Source organism: Tiliqua scincoides, chromosome 5, assembly GCF_035046505.1.
Source record: "Tiliqua scincoides isolate rTilSci1 chromosome 5, rTilSci1.hap2, whole genome shotgun sequence".
Lineage (NCBI taxonomy): Eukaryota > Metazoa > Chordata > Lepidosauria > Squamata > Scincidae > Tiliqua > Tiliqua scincoides.
In genome coordinates this window covers 67,120,224-67,138,986 of record NC_089825.1, presented here as the reverse complement: position 1 = coordinate 67,138,986, position 18,763 = coordinate 67,120,224, and the positions used below count along the sequence as shown (strand labels likewise).

At 43.3% G+C, this 18,763-nt stretch overlaps 1 protein-coding gene across 8 annotated transcripts in view; it reads right to left on the bottom strand.

Annotated features, from left to right (window-relative positions):
• IKZF1 (IKAROS family zinc finger 1) overlaps window positions 1-6,251 on the bottom strand; it is an 89,386-nt gene extending 83,135 nt beyond the window's left edge. For 7 of the 8 annotated variants that reach the window (XR_010794514.1, XM_066627722.1, XM_066627723.1 and 4 more), the window contains exon 1: window positions 6,110-6,251. Coding sequence is in view for 6 of the 8 variants with exons in the window: in XM_066627722.1 (XP_066483819.1) it covers window positions 6,110-6,251 (142 nt within the window). In the remaining 2 variants the exon portion in view is untranslated. Of the gene's footprint in view, window positions 1-3,267; window positions 3,341-6,109 lie in introns of those variants that run through there. The other variant, XM_066627724.1, reaches the window with a different exon arrangement.
• Between the last annotated feature and the right edge of the window lie 12,512 nt (window positions 6,252-18,763).

Below are 18,763 nucleotides of genomic sequence, written 5' to 3'. Positions count from 1 at the left end.
CGCGCAGCACATCAACCTTCATTTACCAGCTTTGGAGGACAAATATACATCTCGCTGTCTGCAGAAGTCACATAGTATTCTGAGAGACCTCTTCCATCTGGCTCATAAGTTCTTTGAACAGTTGCCTTTGGGTCGACGATGCAGAACTATTAGATCATGCACCACACGATTCCTGAACAGTTTTCATCCCACAGCCATAATTACGTTGAATAAGGTGATATAGTTGTTACCATGCTCCTGGGCATGATGGTTTGTTATACTGTTTTTATATTATGATGCATGTTGTATAGAATGTGTGGGTGAGCGTGTAGAGTGTGATTGTTGGAATTGTAGTATATATTTATGCTTGTATCTCAAAAGTGCATAAATTTCATTGTGCTGTAGCACAATGACAATAAAGTTACTACTACTAGAGGGAGAAATGGAAAAAAAAAATACTACCAGGGTTGATTCAGCCCTGAATTTCCACAGTGACCCTCATTTTTGCTGATATGACAACAGAAGGAAGAACAGGAACATAATGAGATTCTTTCTGACACAACATTTCTACAGTATAGCTGCATACAAGTTTGGGCTGATTACAAGAACAAAAAGAGTACAGATTTTGAGACAACCTCAAAAACTATTACCATTTATGTCATTCCAGCACTACTAATAATATATGGATGCATAGATTTGTATAGCGCTTTCAAAGTGCTTCGGAAGAATTATCTTGTTGTAACAAACACCCTGTAAAATGTATAAGGGAGCAATCCTAATGCACTTTCCAGCACTGACATAAGGGCAATGCTGTTCCGAGGAAAGGGAACAAACATTCCCTCACTTGGAGGAGGTCTGCAGGATGTAGCACACATCCCACTGGCACAGTTGTACCAGTGCTGGAAAGTTAGTGAGGATCTGGGTCTAAGTATTATTATTCCCCTATTGCAAATAGAGGCCACAGCTGAGGGAGTGGCTTGCCTTAAGGCCACCTAATGAATTCATGACAAAGGTCACAAATGGCTGATTCAAAAACTTCCTGATTTGGTCTCTCAGTCGCTGTATTACATCAGCTCTCAAGTGCTAAAAGAACTAAGCACTGAACTTAGGGTTGAATGTATTTTTAAAAATAAAATGCCAACAAAGGAAAAGTAAGTAGTTTGTGCCCCACATAAAAAAGGGAAATTGGGATTAAGCAGGCAAACATGCATAGCTGTGCAAGCTATACGTGCAAGCTGTAGCATATGTAGCTTGCACGTATACACAGCTATATGTGTGTAATTGCAAACCGTATGTGCTAACTTGCAATTTACCAATGTTAAACTGAGTAAAAGCAAAACCTGAGTTTAACATTCCTGTGGTTCAGTATAAATTTATCCCAAAGATAAGTTTAAGATTTGAGAATCAGGTATGATAATGCCTTACATTACAAGTTTATACATATTGTTTACATGCATACCTGAAAAGTTTAGGAAGCATCACCCTTGCAACCTCCAATAATCTTCCCTCCTTTTTTACAGGTATAAAATTTACCTACACCATCCTACTTTCATCAGTCTGACTCTCCTATCACTACAAATTTCAGAACAGCTATTTGTTGCAAAATAAATTGGAAGTTTCAGCTAAATTTTTTTTAAAAGCAATAAAAAGGAGATATACATGTTCCTTTTATGATGCCCACAAATAGCAAATCAAGTACACACTAATATCCTTCCGCATTCCACAATCATTCAAAACCAGTGTCCAAGAGTGGGTCGTGGTTGATAATGTTCAACTTTCCCTTTGCTCTATTGCAACTTCACTGCATCAGAAAAGACATTAACATCATCGTTCTAAGTATATTTCCCTGCAAGAGTTCCCCTGATTTCAAAAGGAATCAATTTCTCTTCAACTTCTAAGCAAGTGTGCTTAGAAGTTCAGTGCTTCATGTTGTCTTTTTTTAGTTTTTGCTCCCTGATGATCTTATTAAATAAATAGACCACAACATGTTTGTAGGTTTCCATACTGATTCTTAACAAAGAGTGTTCTCAGACAACCTTTTTTGTGATATTCTCCAAAATACATACCTATGCTGTTAAGGTTTAATTGAGCATTTCAACAGGTCACCCTGTATGAAATTGGTCTTTCTGATAAATATGGAGGGGTGCAAGCCTTAATACCTTAACCTTGGTGAATTAATCAACGATGGAAGCCAATTTTAATCAGTAAGGCTCAGGTATAAGGGCACACGTTTGTTTTTTTAAGCTATTATGCTTCCTGTGTGTTAGTGTAACAGAGAACATAAAACAAGATTATTAGAGGTGGCTTTTACTTCTAACAAAGAATGGTAGATTTGTATATTCAGTAATAAGTTCTCATCTTCAGTGCTAAAAAATGTAGTTATATTGAGGATTCAGAAATAAACATGTAAATATCTCTGATTGATGAAAGACACTGTTATGCAAGGAAAATTATTTAACAAGAGGATACCCCTAACATTTTGCAACTCAGCCAGCTGATGCCTTGGCTATATTGATACAACAGCAGTACACCAGACAAGCTGATGCATTTATATCTAGATCTATAAATGGACTACAAATGAAGTCCTATGTAGTATAAATTAAGGTTGCGAAACTATCTCCAATCTTGTGCACACAGTTACTTCAGCCCCAGTCACTTGCAAGAAGAATTGTAGGTGTGATGTCTTTAATTCTGGAATTAAGAATCAGAATCAAAATCTTAAGGTGAAAATTCACCAGAAGTTAGTACTTAGCTTGTTTTAATGTGAAATATTTATAACTAAGAATAGACATTATTACATGACACGCAATGAAAGCAGAAATAGCTGCCAAGATGCTTAACTTTTGTCATCATCAATTATGCTAATATGGACTGTAGTTTCCTAAACAAAATATATTCCATCTTCACACACATTTCTAATATTCTTGCACATTGATTTAAAAGGGCAGGGTGAGCTCTGGGTATTACTTTTACAGCCTGTGTTTTATCCAGGAATAAACATGTGTGCCCATAGTTTAATTTGGAAAGGATTTTGATATAAAATAAATTCCTATCTCATTTTGACACAGGTGCCTGATTCCAAAAGTATGAAGTTCTAAAAAGGGTTTATCTGACATCCTGTAGGCTATTTTTTAAGAAGTTTTGGTCATTATGGAGCAAAGTATTCTGGGCCCAGAGAAGTGGGAGTTATAAAAAAAAAAATCAGATGAATTAATAAGTCTGTTTTTAATTTTATTTAATGATTATATTAAAAACATTATTGAAAGGAATAAACAGGAGTAAATTTACCTGCCAGGCAACAGCAACTGAGAAAGTCAAGTTAAGTCAGTCACTTCAACCTTGGTTCATAGTTTTCTGCATAAAGAATTCTATCTTCACAGAGAAGTTCTGTTAAGATACTGCATCTCAAAGACTTAAATTGAAGACAGGATGCAACTCTTTTTCTAGAACTTCCTAATTTTATATCAACTGAGATCAATCAGCCCTTTTTGTGGAATTCATTGCAAACTGAAAACACAGCCCAGTCCTATGCATGTTTCATCAAAAGTAAACCCCATTTATGTAAATAGGGTTCACTTCCAGGTATGTTTGTACAGGATTGCTGTCTTACATCCAGATGATTTCATGAAGAGAGTTAAGGATCTTCTTAACTCGTTACTCTCAAATGTAATAACTTTGGCTTTGGCTGAAGTCTTCACATGTTTTAAAACTATCCTGGATTCCAATGATGCAAGGCTCTTAAGCATCCTAATCAATATCAAGAGTCCCCTGACTTTAAACTAATGTGCTCCTTTGTAGGACCATAATCATACAGCCCAACTGGTTCATTTTTTTTTTCTTGGAAGTAAGTCCCACTAAGTTCAACGGGATGTACTCTAGAGTAGGCATGCATAAGCCTGCTTCTTTGATTGACTGAATTTTAATTTTACCATGAAAGGTACATTTTTAAAGAGTGAATTCAATTGTGCTAATCAAACATTCCCTTTAATGAACTCAAAACAAAACAAACAACAACAACACACACAGTCTGATACACAGAAGGAAGCTAGAATAGTTAGAGAAACTTAGGACATGATCTGGTTCGAATCTTTCCTAGTTTATTATCAATACTTATATATAAAATGGTTTCCACAAAATAAGAAGACCTGTTCCTGACCCGAAGGAAGGCTCATCATCATTAAAAAACAAAAAAAGGTACAACCTAAACTTTGCCGGGATCTTGCTATTCCTGCTGAGTAGCTGAAATATATTTCCTTGCTGTTGGTTTTCTAAGGTTAACCTTGTGAGAGCTTTGCCTATAGAAGAAACAGAGATCATGCAGCTAGCGTCGTATTAGTAGCTATCTTGTTGACAAGTACAATGTATTTCCTCATTCTTTTCTTTTACTTCAAGTCAAGTAAACTTATCAGAAAAGATCTATACTACGTAGCACTTGTGCCTGGTGCAAAAACACTGCTTTTCAAAAATGACAGCCAAGTTTTGTCTTCTCAGCTGATGATTTGGTTCAGTGGTTTATCAAAATTTTTCAAAAGCTAATTTAGTAGCCCGTGACTGACAATATAAATAGCACGGAGTCTACAATAAAGAGCATTTACTTATTAATGGATAATATAATGCTTATAAGGTAGCACTTTCAGGAAACTCCGAAGCAACTTTGCTTTCTCTAATGGTATCAGTCTCGATTTATCTTTCAAAGATATACTCAGAAACATACACACTTGACTTTATTTCCTAGAATCCAACAACAAAACATTAAATGCTGTCTGGAAGATTTAAGTGTGAACTGTTGCTCAGCTAGATTGGTTAAGTGCACAAAGAAAAGTCAGTGTTAAAACACCTGCTTGACCCTGAATAAAACTTCCAAACCTAGTCTGCAGATAATGATGGTATGACCCAAAACCAGTATTCTGCTGGATTCTGTGAGTCTCAGACCACACTTACAACTTCTTTGGTAACGCTCTTGAATGCACAGATGAAAGTGCAGAAACTTGGATTCTGGTTAAAATGGTCCCAGACATTACTCTTGCATGTGGAAGGAAACAAGTTTTGTTTACTGTGAAATGAGTTCAGTTGTATAGACTCTTGCCTACACAACTCATCCCAAAGTAAATGTGTTCATCTGAAGGGTGCCACAAGATTCTTTGTGGGTTCCTTTCCAACCGGACAACACAATGACAAACTCCTTTTGGAATTTAGATTTGTGCTTGTTCCTTCAGGGTTAATTATCATTAACCTTTGGATATTTTGGTGAACTAAAGCGTCCTTTGGATATTTTAGTGAACTATTCTTTATTGGACAAAAGGAGACTCCTTTTACACATTTATGAAAATTGATAAAAATAAGGCAACTCTATCTGGGAGTAAGCCCCACTGAACTGAACTGAACTTATTTCTGAGTAAACGCGCATAGGATTGCGCAGTGACCTTTGGCTCTTTCTTGCACAGCCTAACTTAAAACAAAAAAGGAAAAGCACCTGGATTTCCCCAAAATAATAATGATATTTGGTAGCATTACACTGATTCCAAAACAGAAGATACTATTCCACATTTTTTAATGCTTTCTGAAATTCTGTGCTTTCATCCCCCCCCCCGTATAAAATTCCTTCAAGTTTAAACAGTACCCCCAGAGAAAGCCATCTCTTTCATAAATTCTCTCTTTCAGCTTTGAAAACAGTAGCGAACGCTCACCATCACCCCCCTTTTGGCAAATCACAGTCGATCTCTTTACTAGGACAAAAACCAACAACGCCAAACTCCGCAACACACAACCGAGCAGGCATCCCCTGAAGTTCAGAGGCAGCTGCCCCAAAGTTGCCAGAGCCAACTTCCCCCTTTTGCTCTGCGAGGACAGCACTGCAGCCTGTAAATTACAGCTCATTCAGCGCGATCATTGGCGGGGGTGAGTTGGAGCCCAGGTGATCCCATTCCTGCTCTGAAGGCGGAACTCCCCGCCACTTGATCCCAACACACGCACTTCACTGCCTGCTCCTCTCCAGCCAAACTTTTGCCTGCCCTCCAGAGCAACTGTGCCTGGGCAGAGCGAGCGGCTCCAACAGGTGTCAGTGCCCCCAAGAGCCACCATCAGCCCCTACAGGCGTTTTCCCCGCGCGCCGCGCACGGCAATACGGTACCTGCTCTGGCCGGAGCTGGATGCAGAGAACTCGCCCAGATCTCTCCAGCTCCATGTGCCGCCGCCGCCGCCGCCGCTCGGCCCAGCTCCGCCGCTCTCAGTCCCTCCCCTCTCCACTCCACTTCCTCATTCCAGTGCAGCATCTCTGCAGCCGGCCGGCGACTCCTGCGGGCATCTCGCCCCCGTGGCTCGCGGCGCGCGGCTTTTACATTTGTGGGCAGGAGGGAGACTGAGCGGTGGCTGTCTGCTGATGAAGGCAACACCCCCTTTTGCCGCCACCAACCCCTCTTCGGCAGGGCAGGGGCACCCTTGCCAAGCCCAGGAGGGTGAGGGGTGCGTGGGGCTGGGCCAGGGGGGCAGGCAACTATGCCTTGCTTCACTTGCCACGTTCAACCACTGGGTGATTTCTTCTTTTTGGTGGAAGAGCCAAAAAGAGCTCATTTATTTATTTAGTTATAAATATTCTTGATAAAAATTAACACTGGTATCTTTGCTTTGATCTTTAAAAATGGACTCACTCATGGAGATGGAGGAGGATAGGTCTATCAACAGCCCCAATCGCTAAATGGAGCCTCCATGATCAGGAGCAGGGTACCTTGGAACAGCAGGTGCTGGGGACCAGGGACGTGCGGTGGGTGGGGAGGCAGGTGAGGCAGAGCCTCCCCACCGGAGTCCTTCGGAAAGCGCCGCTGCCATGTGAGGCGCCCAAGCACCTGCAACCCACGCACGGGAGCAGGGTGACCAGATGTCCCAGGGCATGTCCTCTTTTTTAGCCTCATGTCCTGGAAAAGAATTTAAATGTCCTCCTTTTCCCCTGTGAGTGGGCCCCCGCGTAGCCTTCTTGTAATTAATAAATGCTTTCCAGCACTGTCTTAAGGGCAATGCAGCTCTGAGGTCAGGGAACAAACATTCCCTTACTTTGAGGAGGCCTCTGTGAATGACATCCAACTGCAGGATGCAGCACACATCCCATTGGCACCGCTATGCCAGTGCTGGAAAGCACTGACTTAAGGGGTTAGGATTGCACCCTAAATTGCTTAGAAGTCTAATTGATCTCACTAGTACATACTATACAGTACTTCTGAGGAGCCATACTTAAGTCTGATACTTAAGGGCTGTTTCCCACATTACAGAATTGCAGCTTGTAAGGAATTTTTGTGTAGGAATTACTGTGAAACCCACATGGAGATTGTCAGATCCGGTAGACTTAGGTATTGGGAGGGTTATAGTCTGTGTATGTGGTGGGAAGCTGGGATTAGCTGTCACTCACTGGTGTGCATACACTCAGGTAAGAGAACTCAAGCATGATGCATCCTCTGGAATAAGAGCCCTTTAAAGCATCCACTATCTGTGCAGGAGCTGGTTTTCCATAAGTGCCTTCTGCGTGGCTGGGGGAACATTTGAATGACCAACCACATGGATGGGGCCAATTATGTGACTCTTTCCTGTGGAACTGGCACCCATCCTCCTCTTAAGGTGTTACATTTGCAGTCAGGACCTGCCCACCTGATTACTTTATTTAAACATTGCCTCAAATGTGCTGAAGACACTGGTGGAAAAGCAACTCATCCCCATCTGTGGTAACCTTTAAAGGGCCTCTGAATTTCATGTCATTCATGGAAGTGACTTCCTTATAGAACTTTTGAATGCAGAGCCCTAAGTCTTACTTTTTAAACTGATGCTCATGAGCCCTTAACTGTGCAAAAACAGCCTGATTTTAACCATACAGATGCCGGGAGGGAATAATAAGCACTGTAGTTACTTATTATGTAACTGTACAAGATAGACTGACTGTCCATGAGGAAGTCAGAATGTGTCACAATATAACACGCTAATGTCTGGAGAGTAGCCGATCCCAAAGAATGCTGATGTAGACCACCCTTCTCTAGACCAACTACTTTGCATAAGATAGGCCCAGCTGACTCTAAAGCATCTCCAACAAGTGCCTGCCCAACCTTTTCTGGAACTTCCCTAAGCGAGGAAATCCCATAGTCATGCCTATCAGATGTTTCCATGACTGAATATATTTTACAATTAAGAAGGCTCTCTTAGCAGGCTGTACACTAATGCACTTGAAGAAGGAAGGAGTGGATTTTTACATTGTTCAATTGCATGCTTTGTGCAGGCATAGCACAGTTGCTAAACAATTGAGCTATCATTATTTTCCTGGTTTGAATCTTGCCTCTGTCATGAACTCACTCTGTAGCCTTGGGCAAGCCATTCCGGCTCAGCTGCAATATTGGAATAATAACAGTCATCTTGCAGGGTTGGTGTAAAAACAACATCAGGATAAACACATGAGGTTTTTTGCACAACATGAAAGTGTCATGCAAATACTAGTATTATTCTGTTCTTGTGTGATTTGAATCCACTTTGTTTTTTTATTCATAACTCACAATTTCTGCCATTAAGAAGCAGCCAAAATGGTGTAAAATTCACCATAAACCAGCCTACAAGTCATAAAATGCAAAAACAAAAAACAAAACAACACACCCAGAATAGTCAGATTTTAGCCAGAGTCACAACACTGACTCTGAATGCATTCCTAACTGCCATTGTTATGTATGTAAGTTATGCAGGATCGAAATCCTGCATAACTGATTGTCTTAGACTTATGGCTGGTCAATCGGGTGATGGATCAAAATCCTACCATCCGATTAGCCCTCTAGTTAAGGTTCCAATTGCACCAATCACGGGAAGTCTGGGCTGAGTTAAAGGCTATAAAAAGCCAAGGGTTTGCCTTGTATTTTGCTAGGTTTGGTTCTGAAGATGGAATAAACGTATTGACCTGTTATAACTATGCCTTCCTTTATTCGCATGGACCCACTATATAACACTGGCGACGAAGGTGGGATCCTATTCCTCCATGCTGAACAATGCTAGAACCAAGAGCTGATCCACTTAGAGCTGATTCATCACTGGGGAATTGTCACCCCAGACAAAGAAAGAAGACCGGCTTCCATACATCTGTTGAGCTGCCACCATGACCACCCAAGGTCACATTGGGGAATTCAATCCATCGTCCCCAGAGCTATGGGACACTTACGCAGAACATCTTGAGTTCTTCCTGCAGGCCAATGCAGCTAAAGATGCCCACGCAGATGTCAACGCAGTTAAAGACGTCCTAAAGCAGGTCAGCTTGCTCAGCGCCTGTGGCTCTGCCACGTTTGAAATCGCCCAGAATATGTGGCACCAGCAGAATTAAGGGATATCAGTTATAAGGATATCGTGGGCCTCCTGCAGAATCACTTCTTGCCCCAGCTGTCCCATATTGCACGCCGCCATGCCTTCTACAAGCGAGACCAGGTTGCCAGTGAGTCTGTTCCAGCTTACATGTTCGTGCTTCATCATCTTGCATGAAGATATGAATTCCGAGACCAGGAAGAAAATGCTTCTCAACTGGTTCATACGTGGCCTCCGGGACAAAAGGATTCAGAGGAAGAGCTGACCTTTCAAGTGGCTGTCAAGGAGACACTGATGTTTGAAAAAGCAGAAGATGCAGCAAGGGAGATTCGTGCCTCTCGCAGCCCAGCCACAACTTGAAAATCCGAGGCAGTCCACCACGAGGACATGGCCGCAGGTCGTTTGGAAGAAGGGGAGGTGCTACGAAGATGCCAATTCCTTAAGCTGCAGAAACCAACAGGGGCAATGCAGAATCCTCACGAAAACACGCCACCCTATAAAATGTATAGGATTGTAGCCTTAAGGTCAAGGGAGACACTAGTTGAAAAAGTTTGGGAAGCAGCATTGCCTCAAGCCCCTGGCAAATGGCAAGTGTCACCACAAGGTGCATAAAACAAGCAACTTGAACCGTTGCTGCTTCCTCAAGCCCTTCCTACCCTCAGTTGGGCTACCACTTGCTCAAGGGCCTCTGAGAAAGCCCATTTGCTAGAAGGCAGCAGAGCAGCTGCAGCACCGGATGCTTTTCCCTCTTCATGGGGCACTGAATGAGTGTACAGAAACCGCTCTCCTTTACCCTCCCAAGATGCCTGGGAAGGTAAAGAGAGAGTGCGCTTTCCTGCTGCTCCTCTCTCAGCACCGAGAAAGAAGTGGCCTGGACTACCCCCTTTTAACTTTCCCAGAAAGCTAGAAAAGGGAAAAGACAACACAGTCACTACTGTCTCTGTATAAGAGGGGTGGCCAAATTGTGACTCATGACCCACATGCAGCTGTTTGACATACCGTAATGTGCAGCTCTAGGAAATATGTTGGCTGAACTCCTTTTTGCATCACAATTTACAGAAAAGATGAATAAGAAATTTTCAAAGCTTTATAATGCTGAGATATAAAGCATGAGATTAAAACATAAATTTAATGTTCATGGTGAGTAAATATATTTAACAATTTAAAAGCTTCTTATATATTGCGGCTCTCAAACACCTGAAGTTTATCTTATGTGGCTCTTACATTAAGCAAGTTTGGCTGGAGAGGACACTGTTCCAGAACCACCATTCAGAGCGCGATACCAGAGTCTTCCGAGACTAAAGGATGCCAACTGAGAGAGATTATTCAATAGTTTGAAGTGTGTTCTTATCAAGTATGATAGTGAAACCAGCCTCTACTTTTCTTTTCTATCTAACCCTCAGTGACTTACATAAACACGGTTGTGGGCTATATGAAGGCTAACAAGTTGAAACTCAGTCCAGGCCAGAGTGAGGAAGGCCAACCCAGGAATGGAAGGATGGTGGTTTTACTTGTCCTAGATACGGTTATATTCCCCAACAGATATGTTTCACAGCTCCGGGGCCCTGCTGAATCCTGCATTCCTATTTGATTCTCAGGTGGCTGCAGTGACCTGGTTGCCTTTCACCAGCTCAGGCTGGAGAGCTGGTTATGTATACTTCTCTCAGACAGGAATTTGTCTCCAGTATATATATATATATATAAAAGAACAGATCACCCAACAAATCAGTAACTAAAAAAACCCAGTAAAACCAGTGGCCAACTTGATGGCACTCCCACAACTGAATATCATCATCATTGGCATCCTTCAGTCTCGGAAGACTATGGTATCGCGCTCTGAGTGGTGGTTCTGGAACAGAGTGTCCTCTCCAGTGTGCGAAGCTTGGGTAAAGTAGATATGGAGGATAGACTGTTACCCATTCAGCAAATCCCCTCTCTCCATGTCGCTGAAATTGTCCAATGGAAAGGCAGAAGACAATACGGTTGGTTCCCGCGGCGTCGCAGGAGTTGCCAGAACATGACTGTGTTCAGCCATGAACTGCCTCAGGGACTCCGGCTCCGGATTTTGCCTCGAGGTTGACTCCTGAAGCCTTTTCCATAACTGGATGTAGCCACAAGGCAGTGGAGGTTGGGATCAGAGTTTTCCTTCTCTCAGATGAGCTGCCTTCCCAGGCTCACGAGTCCCACCTACCTGGTGGCTGTTTAGTTGCCTTTTAGGACAAATACAGCCAAACTGGGGGCCTATTCTTGTCCCCCAGCCCTCGGGGGTACAACTGAATAAGAGTTATAGTATTAGCTCTGAGATGGAAATGAGAGCTGACTCATACTAACACCTTATTGCCTCCCTGCTATGTCATAATAGCACCTCATTGGCTCTCAGAACAATCAGTCTGATTGGTTAGTTTTGCATTAAGCAAATTCCCTATTTGTTACATAAGTCAGTTGCGTTTTTTTCTGATTATTTGGCTATAATTTTTGATCGAATACAGATATTTCAATGTGGCTTGTTTCACTGCATTCTGCATTAAGCTACATATTGAATTATATACAACATTATGGTATAATTTGAAAATACCAAAATTTTCACAGATTTGACACTAGTGGTGTCACCCTCCCCACCCCAGTTCATTACCCCCTAGCGATGCCAGTGCTGCTTTGTAACCCCAGTGAGAATGCAACCTACATTAACCTACAGAGCCCTATTCTGGATTCTGTCTCTTGGTCACACTGGAGTGTGACTGATTGCTGAGAACAGGTTTTGACAATATATAAAGATTCCATAATTCATTATAATAGAATCCAGTTTGGAGAACATGCAGCTCCCAGTCTCAGTACAGCCAGGTGAAGCTACAACAGCTTTTTACTAATTATTATCAGCTTTAAAAAAAATGGTATGTGCCACAAAGTGAAAGGTTTGGCTGGAACCTCCAGTTTAGGCTGGCATGAGAAACTTCCAGAATGAGCACAGTATTAAAGAGTGTACCCTTCTACAGATAGTTCAAACTTCCAAATTTCAGCATTGCCCAGAATGAAACCAGAGATCCTAATGAATTCATCTCAGTTTTGCAGTCACTCTCAAACCATTCAGGACCGAACATCTGTTACTGGCAGCGCTTTAAAAAAGACAATATGTGCACATGGGGGAGAACAATCATGTGGGGGACCCTGTGTATTGGCCAATGGCATATCTTTGTAATAACGTGGCAAAAGGAAAACAGAAGCAAAGGTGAAGATGCACAGTTTGACTGAAGGTGCTTAAAGCCAATAAAAGAGCTTGAATTGGGATCTGTCTAAAATAACTGACTCATAACTATATACAGGGGGACGCTATCTTTAAACACAATTAAGCCCTAATGAAAGCTATTAGAAGGAGGGGAGAAGAACAAGGAGGAGAACAGAACACCTTGGAAGGAAAAAGGGGCAGAGCAAAAGGGAGGGGGGGCAAGGGATGGAGGAAAGTTAGTTGGGCTTCCCAAAGGAACGCAGGAGAAGGGAAATTTTTGGGTGCAGAGAAGGAAAAAAGTGGGGAGAAAGAGAAATTAGTAGAGATGAAAAAAGAAGGGTACATATGGTTCAGGCTCTTGAGAGAGGGTGCTAGGGCAATTTGTACCTGGGCCCAGGGTCAAAACGGGGGCCCAGGAGGGGGTCCAGAAATTTCCTGGGATCTTACATTTCTGATCTCACCTGACTTGCTACCCACAAGGGATACTGGGGGTGCTACTGTGACTGATGCATACGTGACCTTCCTTAAAGCCATTTCTACCCAACACTGCATATACACAACAGGGATCAAATGTGTACATCTGTGGGCTGGGCAAAAATGGGTTAACACAGTGGCAAATTTGGGAGGAGACCGGCCTGCTACAGTAGCTCTTTGGCTTGTGGATCTACTTACTATGAAGCAGTGATTTTATCTCATCAAAGATAAAATCTTAAAACACATAGACGAACAAGCCTTGCTGAGGGAGAATGGTAAGTCTTGCCTCACGAAACTTTTAGAGTTCTTTGAAATGGTCAACAGGCATGTGGATGTGGGAGAACCCATGGACATTATATATCTGGACTTTCAGAAGGCGTTCAACACGGTCCCTCACCAAAGGCTACTGAAAAACTCCACAGTCAGGGAATTAGAGGACAGGTCCTCTCCTGGATTAGGAACTCGTTGAGGTCCAGGAAGCAGAGAGTGGGTGTCAATGGGCAATTTTCACAATGGAGAGAGGTGGAAAGTGGAGTGCCCCAAGGATCTGCCCTGGGACCTGTACTTTTCAACCTGTTCATTAACAACCTGGAGGCAGAGCTAAGCAGCAAGGTGGCCAAGTTTGCAGATGACACCAAACTTTTCCAAGTGGTGAAGACCAGAAGAGACTATGAAGAGCTCCAAAAGGATCTCTCCAAACAGGGAGACTGGGCAGCAAAATGGCAGATACGTTTCAATGTAAGTAAGCGTAAAGTCATGCACATTGGGGCAAAGAATCAAAACTTTACATATAGGCTAATGGTTCTGAGCTGTCTGACTGATCAGGAGAGAGATCTTGGGGTGGTGGTGGACAGCTCAATGAAAGTGTTGACCCAATGTGCGGTGGCAGTGAAGAGGGCTAATTCCATGCTTGGGACCATTAGGAAAGGCATCGAGAATAAGACAGCTAATATTGTAATGCCATTGTACAAATCAATGGTAAGGCCACACCTGGAGTATTGCATCCAGTTCTGGTCACCACATCTCAAAAAGGATATAGTGGATGGAAGAGGTGCAAAAGAGAGCAACCAAAATGATTACTGGGCTGGGGCACCTTCCCTATGCGGAAAGGTTACAGCATTTGGGCCTCTTCAGTCTAGAAAAGAGGCTCCTGAGGGGGGACATGATTGAAACATACAAAATCATGCAGGGGATGGATAGAGTAGATAGAGAGACGCTCTTTTCCCTCTCACATAACACCAGAACCAGGGGACAGCCACGAAAGTTGAGTGTTGGGAGAGTTAGTACAGACAGAAGAAAATATTTCTTTACCCACCATGTAATTAGTTTGTGGGACTCTCTCCCACAGGAAGAAGAGATGGCATCTTGCCTGGATGCCTTCAAGAGGGGATTGGACAAATTTCTGGAGGAAAAGTGCATTACGAATTACAAGTCATAGTAGGTATGTGCAAGCTCTTGGTTTTAGAGGCAGGTTGCCTCTGATTGCCAGATGCAGGGAAGGGCACCAGGATGCAGGTTGTGCCTGTTGTCTTGTGTGCTCCCTGGAGCATTTGGTGGGCCACTGTGAGATACAGGAAGCTGGACTAGATGGGCCTTTCGCCTGATCCAGCAGGGCTCTTCTTTTGTTCTTATGAGTGCATGAGAGCTCAGCCATATAGCTGTGGGACTATAGCTGCTGCAGAAGTTAAATGTTGGTACACATAGGACATTTTCCATTCTAGTGTGAACCTGCTATGCTGCTAATTTTCTGCAATGATTTTCTATATTTATAAGATGTTAGAGAGACTGACGAGTGTGTTTGATTTTCTGTACTACTGTATCTAGCTGCTGACATTGTGCAGGTGGGTAGACTGGGAAGCCAATTGGGAAGGCCAATAGAGCTATGCTCCAAAGACTTTTCCGGCTGTTACCACCACTATCCCCCTGTCCGGATGCACCTGCCCCCCATCCCCACCTGACTGCCCTGTTCCACCCTCTCCCCTCCTCTGGGGTGGGGCCCAAAAGAAACTCTGTGTGCGTGTGTGTGTAGAAACAAAACAAAAATGAAAATTAATATACAAGCTCCATTCACGCTGTTAGCTCCCAAGGCTCTGGCAAAACAAACAAAAAACCAAAAAAACCTAGCTCTAGCAAGCCTAAAGTCTGCCCACCTTTGCATTAAAAAATACAAAACAGGAAGTGCAGCTATTATGAAACTGACAAAATTACATTGCTACCTGCTTAGTTTCCTGAGAAATGTCTTCTTAAAAAAAAAAGTGAGAGAGAAAAAAATCCCTTGACTTTTCCTTCTAACAAATTTCCCTGAGCCAAGAAAAATGTTTCGCAATCCGCTAACATCACCAATAGAGCAATAGATGTCAATGGGGCTCATGCAACATTGTTCCCATGTGGTTTTAGTCTTGTCTTTTACCTTCTTTTTTCTGGCGTTCCTGTGAGTTGGCCTTAAAGTAACAATACCAATATATCACATTCACCTAAGGACAAATGCCACAAAAATCACATGTATATGAATTTATTTGAGGACCAATGTTGCAAAGATATGAATATGTACACTGGGCAATTCTTCTTTGGGCAGATCTGTCTCAACGCCCTCCCCCCCCGACCCTGTCTGCAGTTTGGACAGGTGTTAGTCAGCCAGCATTGTCCCCATGAGATCTGTGGTTCTCAAATGTGCTGAATCATTACGCTTAATGCCCCCCAAATTGTCCACCTGGAAGCACCTGTGTGCACTTATGTAAAGTTCAGCTGTGTGAGGGAAGGTCATGTGGCTTTGACTTTTTGTGTTGAACAGGGACCATTAGATTTAGGGATATGCAAAACAAAACCCTGAGAAATGTTGCAAAACTCCTTGAAAGTCTTCCACCAAAAGAAAGAACCTCCAACATTGTTTTGGCTTTCATATTAGGCAAATTCCAGTGACCAGCCTCAGAATGTGGGGAACCTTCCTGAGAAATGACATTATCTATACTGATGATTTGAGGAATTTCAAGGAACATGAAAAAGAAATTATGGAAACACTTTCTGGTTTCCCTTTGAAATCATCCAAAGCTTTCATGAAAGGAGGAACTTAAAAACTGGCTTCAAATGGCACTTTAAGCAATATTTCAGCTCCTGTCAGCTGTGTGTCCATCCTGAAGTGAGTTAAGCAACTCATATGGGCCAACCGCTGGAAGGAGAGTAGCAAGTTGAAGGAATTATGAAGCAAAGTCTGAGGAAGATAAAAGTTTCGTGTCTTCTTCTCACAGGGCTGGTGGTTTGGAAGAAGGCAGCCAAGCCGGCTGAGAGCCGAGGCTGTGCAGATGATTCTTATGGGTGAGAAAGTAGCTTGGGGTGAATGGGATTTGGAGCAGACAGATTGCAGGAAGAATAAAGTCCCTTTCACTCCCCTCTGCTGCTTTACTCTTCCTGATTGTAACCTCTGAGGCTGTTTTTCAGTCTAAAAAAAAAATCAAACCAAGCCAAGGTTCTGTTCAAGTGTCTCCTGTGTTATACACCGGAATTTCTCATTAGATATCCTTGGCACCAATGTGTGAAGAGAAGGGACGTGTACTTGACGGTATGGTGTGTGTAATTTATGTATTAGTATATCGCCTAAACTGCAAAGCAAGTAAAAAGATTCATTAGAAAGTAAATGTGAGCCCAATCCTATGCATGAGAAGTCCCATTATAGTCAATGGGGCTTACTCCCAGGAAAGTGTGGATAGGATTGTAGCCTTGATCCTACAATTGGATCCTCATTGGATGTGTGTGCTTGTATCTTCATCATGTGTACATAGGAGGCAGGTGACTGCAAGTGTTCTAGTGGGAGTGTTGGTGGTGTGCTGGGAAGCGTAAGTGACTCATACCTCAATCTTAACTAGCACTACATGCAGCAATGCAAATGCGGCTGTAACTGTATCCTGCAGGGGAGTTTTGGCTTTGGTAGGCTTCCTCAGACCAAGGAAACACTTGTTCTCTTGCCCTAGGGCAGGGGTGTCCAAACTTTTTGGAAGGTGGACCACATCATCTCTCTGACACTGTGTGGAAAAAAAAGAATAAATTTACATTTTAAATTTGAATAAATTTACATAAATGAATACATTAGAGATGGAACTTATATGAATGAATGAAGGTCTTGTAATAGCTCAAGGCCTATAAAAGCCTTACACAAAGCAAAGCCAGCCTTTCCTTTGCTGCCATTGCTGCATCACAGATGTGAAACAGCAAGCAGTGGAGGAAGCCCTTATCCCATAGCTCATGCGAGAGGTCAAACAGTTAGCCGTCACACTGAAGAGCAGTTGCATCAGGCCAGCACGGGCTCCAGCAAGACTAATTGGAAACTAGAAGCTCCTGAGGGCCAGATTGGGAGTCCTTGAGGGCCGCAAGTGGCCCCAGGGCCAGGGTTTGGGCACCCCTGCCTTAGGGTAAGCCCCAGCAGCCACTATGGATCAACTCAGACCAGTGCCAACTCTATAACTGGTGCAAATCTGACTTGATCTGTACCAATAGAGCAGGGTTAGAAGAGGTAGGCACTTCTGCTGTCAAACCTACCCTCTCCCGGGCCCAATCTACCCTCCTCCCTGCCCCATCTCCTCCTACCTGCTCCAATGGGCATCCTTGGTCTGTCAGAGCACAAACCTGGCTGCTCATCACTTGTCACTTGCCACTTGCAGTGATGGTCATGCTGCACACACTGGCATAGTCACATTTGGCATTTGCAGCTGCCGAAACCACATATTGGCTAGGTAGGATTCGGTTGTCAAAAAATTAGTTTTGTTTGCACCAGTTTGGAAGCCTGGTAAAGACTACATATTTCAAGGTGTGGGAAGATGGTGGACAAATGCTGGAAAGAACCTGGTGCAGGAAAGAATGCAGGAAGCCCTAGAAATCAACCACTGGCTTCCTGCCAGGGATGGGAACTTGAGTCAGGTGACTCAAACTCAACTTGCAAAAATGCATGTTTTTCACTTACTTGTGATTTGTGCACGTGGAAGACTCAGCAAAACACTCAAGGGTTCCTTAACTCAACACATGTCTCCATGCATGCAGACTCGAGTCTGTCTGTGTTTGGGTGTGCTTGCTTACTGTTTTCACGGTATGAAAAACCTCATGGAGCCATCATTCAGACTGGGTGAGCAGTAGGGAGGTTCCAGCCAGGAGGCAGGGATGGGCTAATGTTTGCTTTTACATTTGAATGGGGGGGAGGTGGGAGTGGGCTCTTTTGCCAATCTCTGATAGGAAGGAAAGGGACTGATGATCATTGAACAAAGGATGGGTGTTCTGATATTTTCATTGACTGAGGTAGGGCAGGAGGAGGAGCCAAGAGGGTTCTTGCCTTACAATGGCTAGCAAAGCCCAGGGAGGCGGAAGCAGGCTGTTCTTGTCTTATGATTGGCTGCAACTGAGGGAGGGCAACTGAGATGGGGCTATCTTGCCCAACTTTGAAAGAACTGATGGTCATTGGACAAAGGACGGGCATCTGATATTTTCTTTGGCAAAAGAAGGAGGGCAGAAGGAGGAGCCAAGGGCTTTCTTGCCTTACAATTGGCTGCAGAAGCCCAGAGAAGGGGAGGGAAGTTTTTCCCCTGGATGATTGAGGGGGAAAGGTGTGGGGGGAGGTGGTTTCTAGCCATCCCAGAGACAATTCATGGCATGGCTCCAGCAGGCTCATTGAATGACTGGCTGCCAGTGTTGGGAAAACCCAGCAGGGCTTGACTCAGGTTCAGTTGCCAAGTCACCGCCTCCTGTGACTGAACTTGAAAACAAGTCCTAACTTGGGCACCATCCAAGTCACCC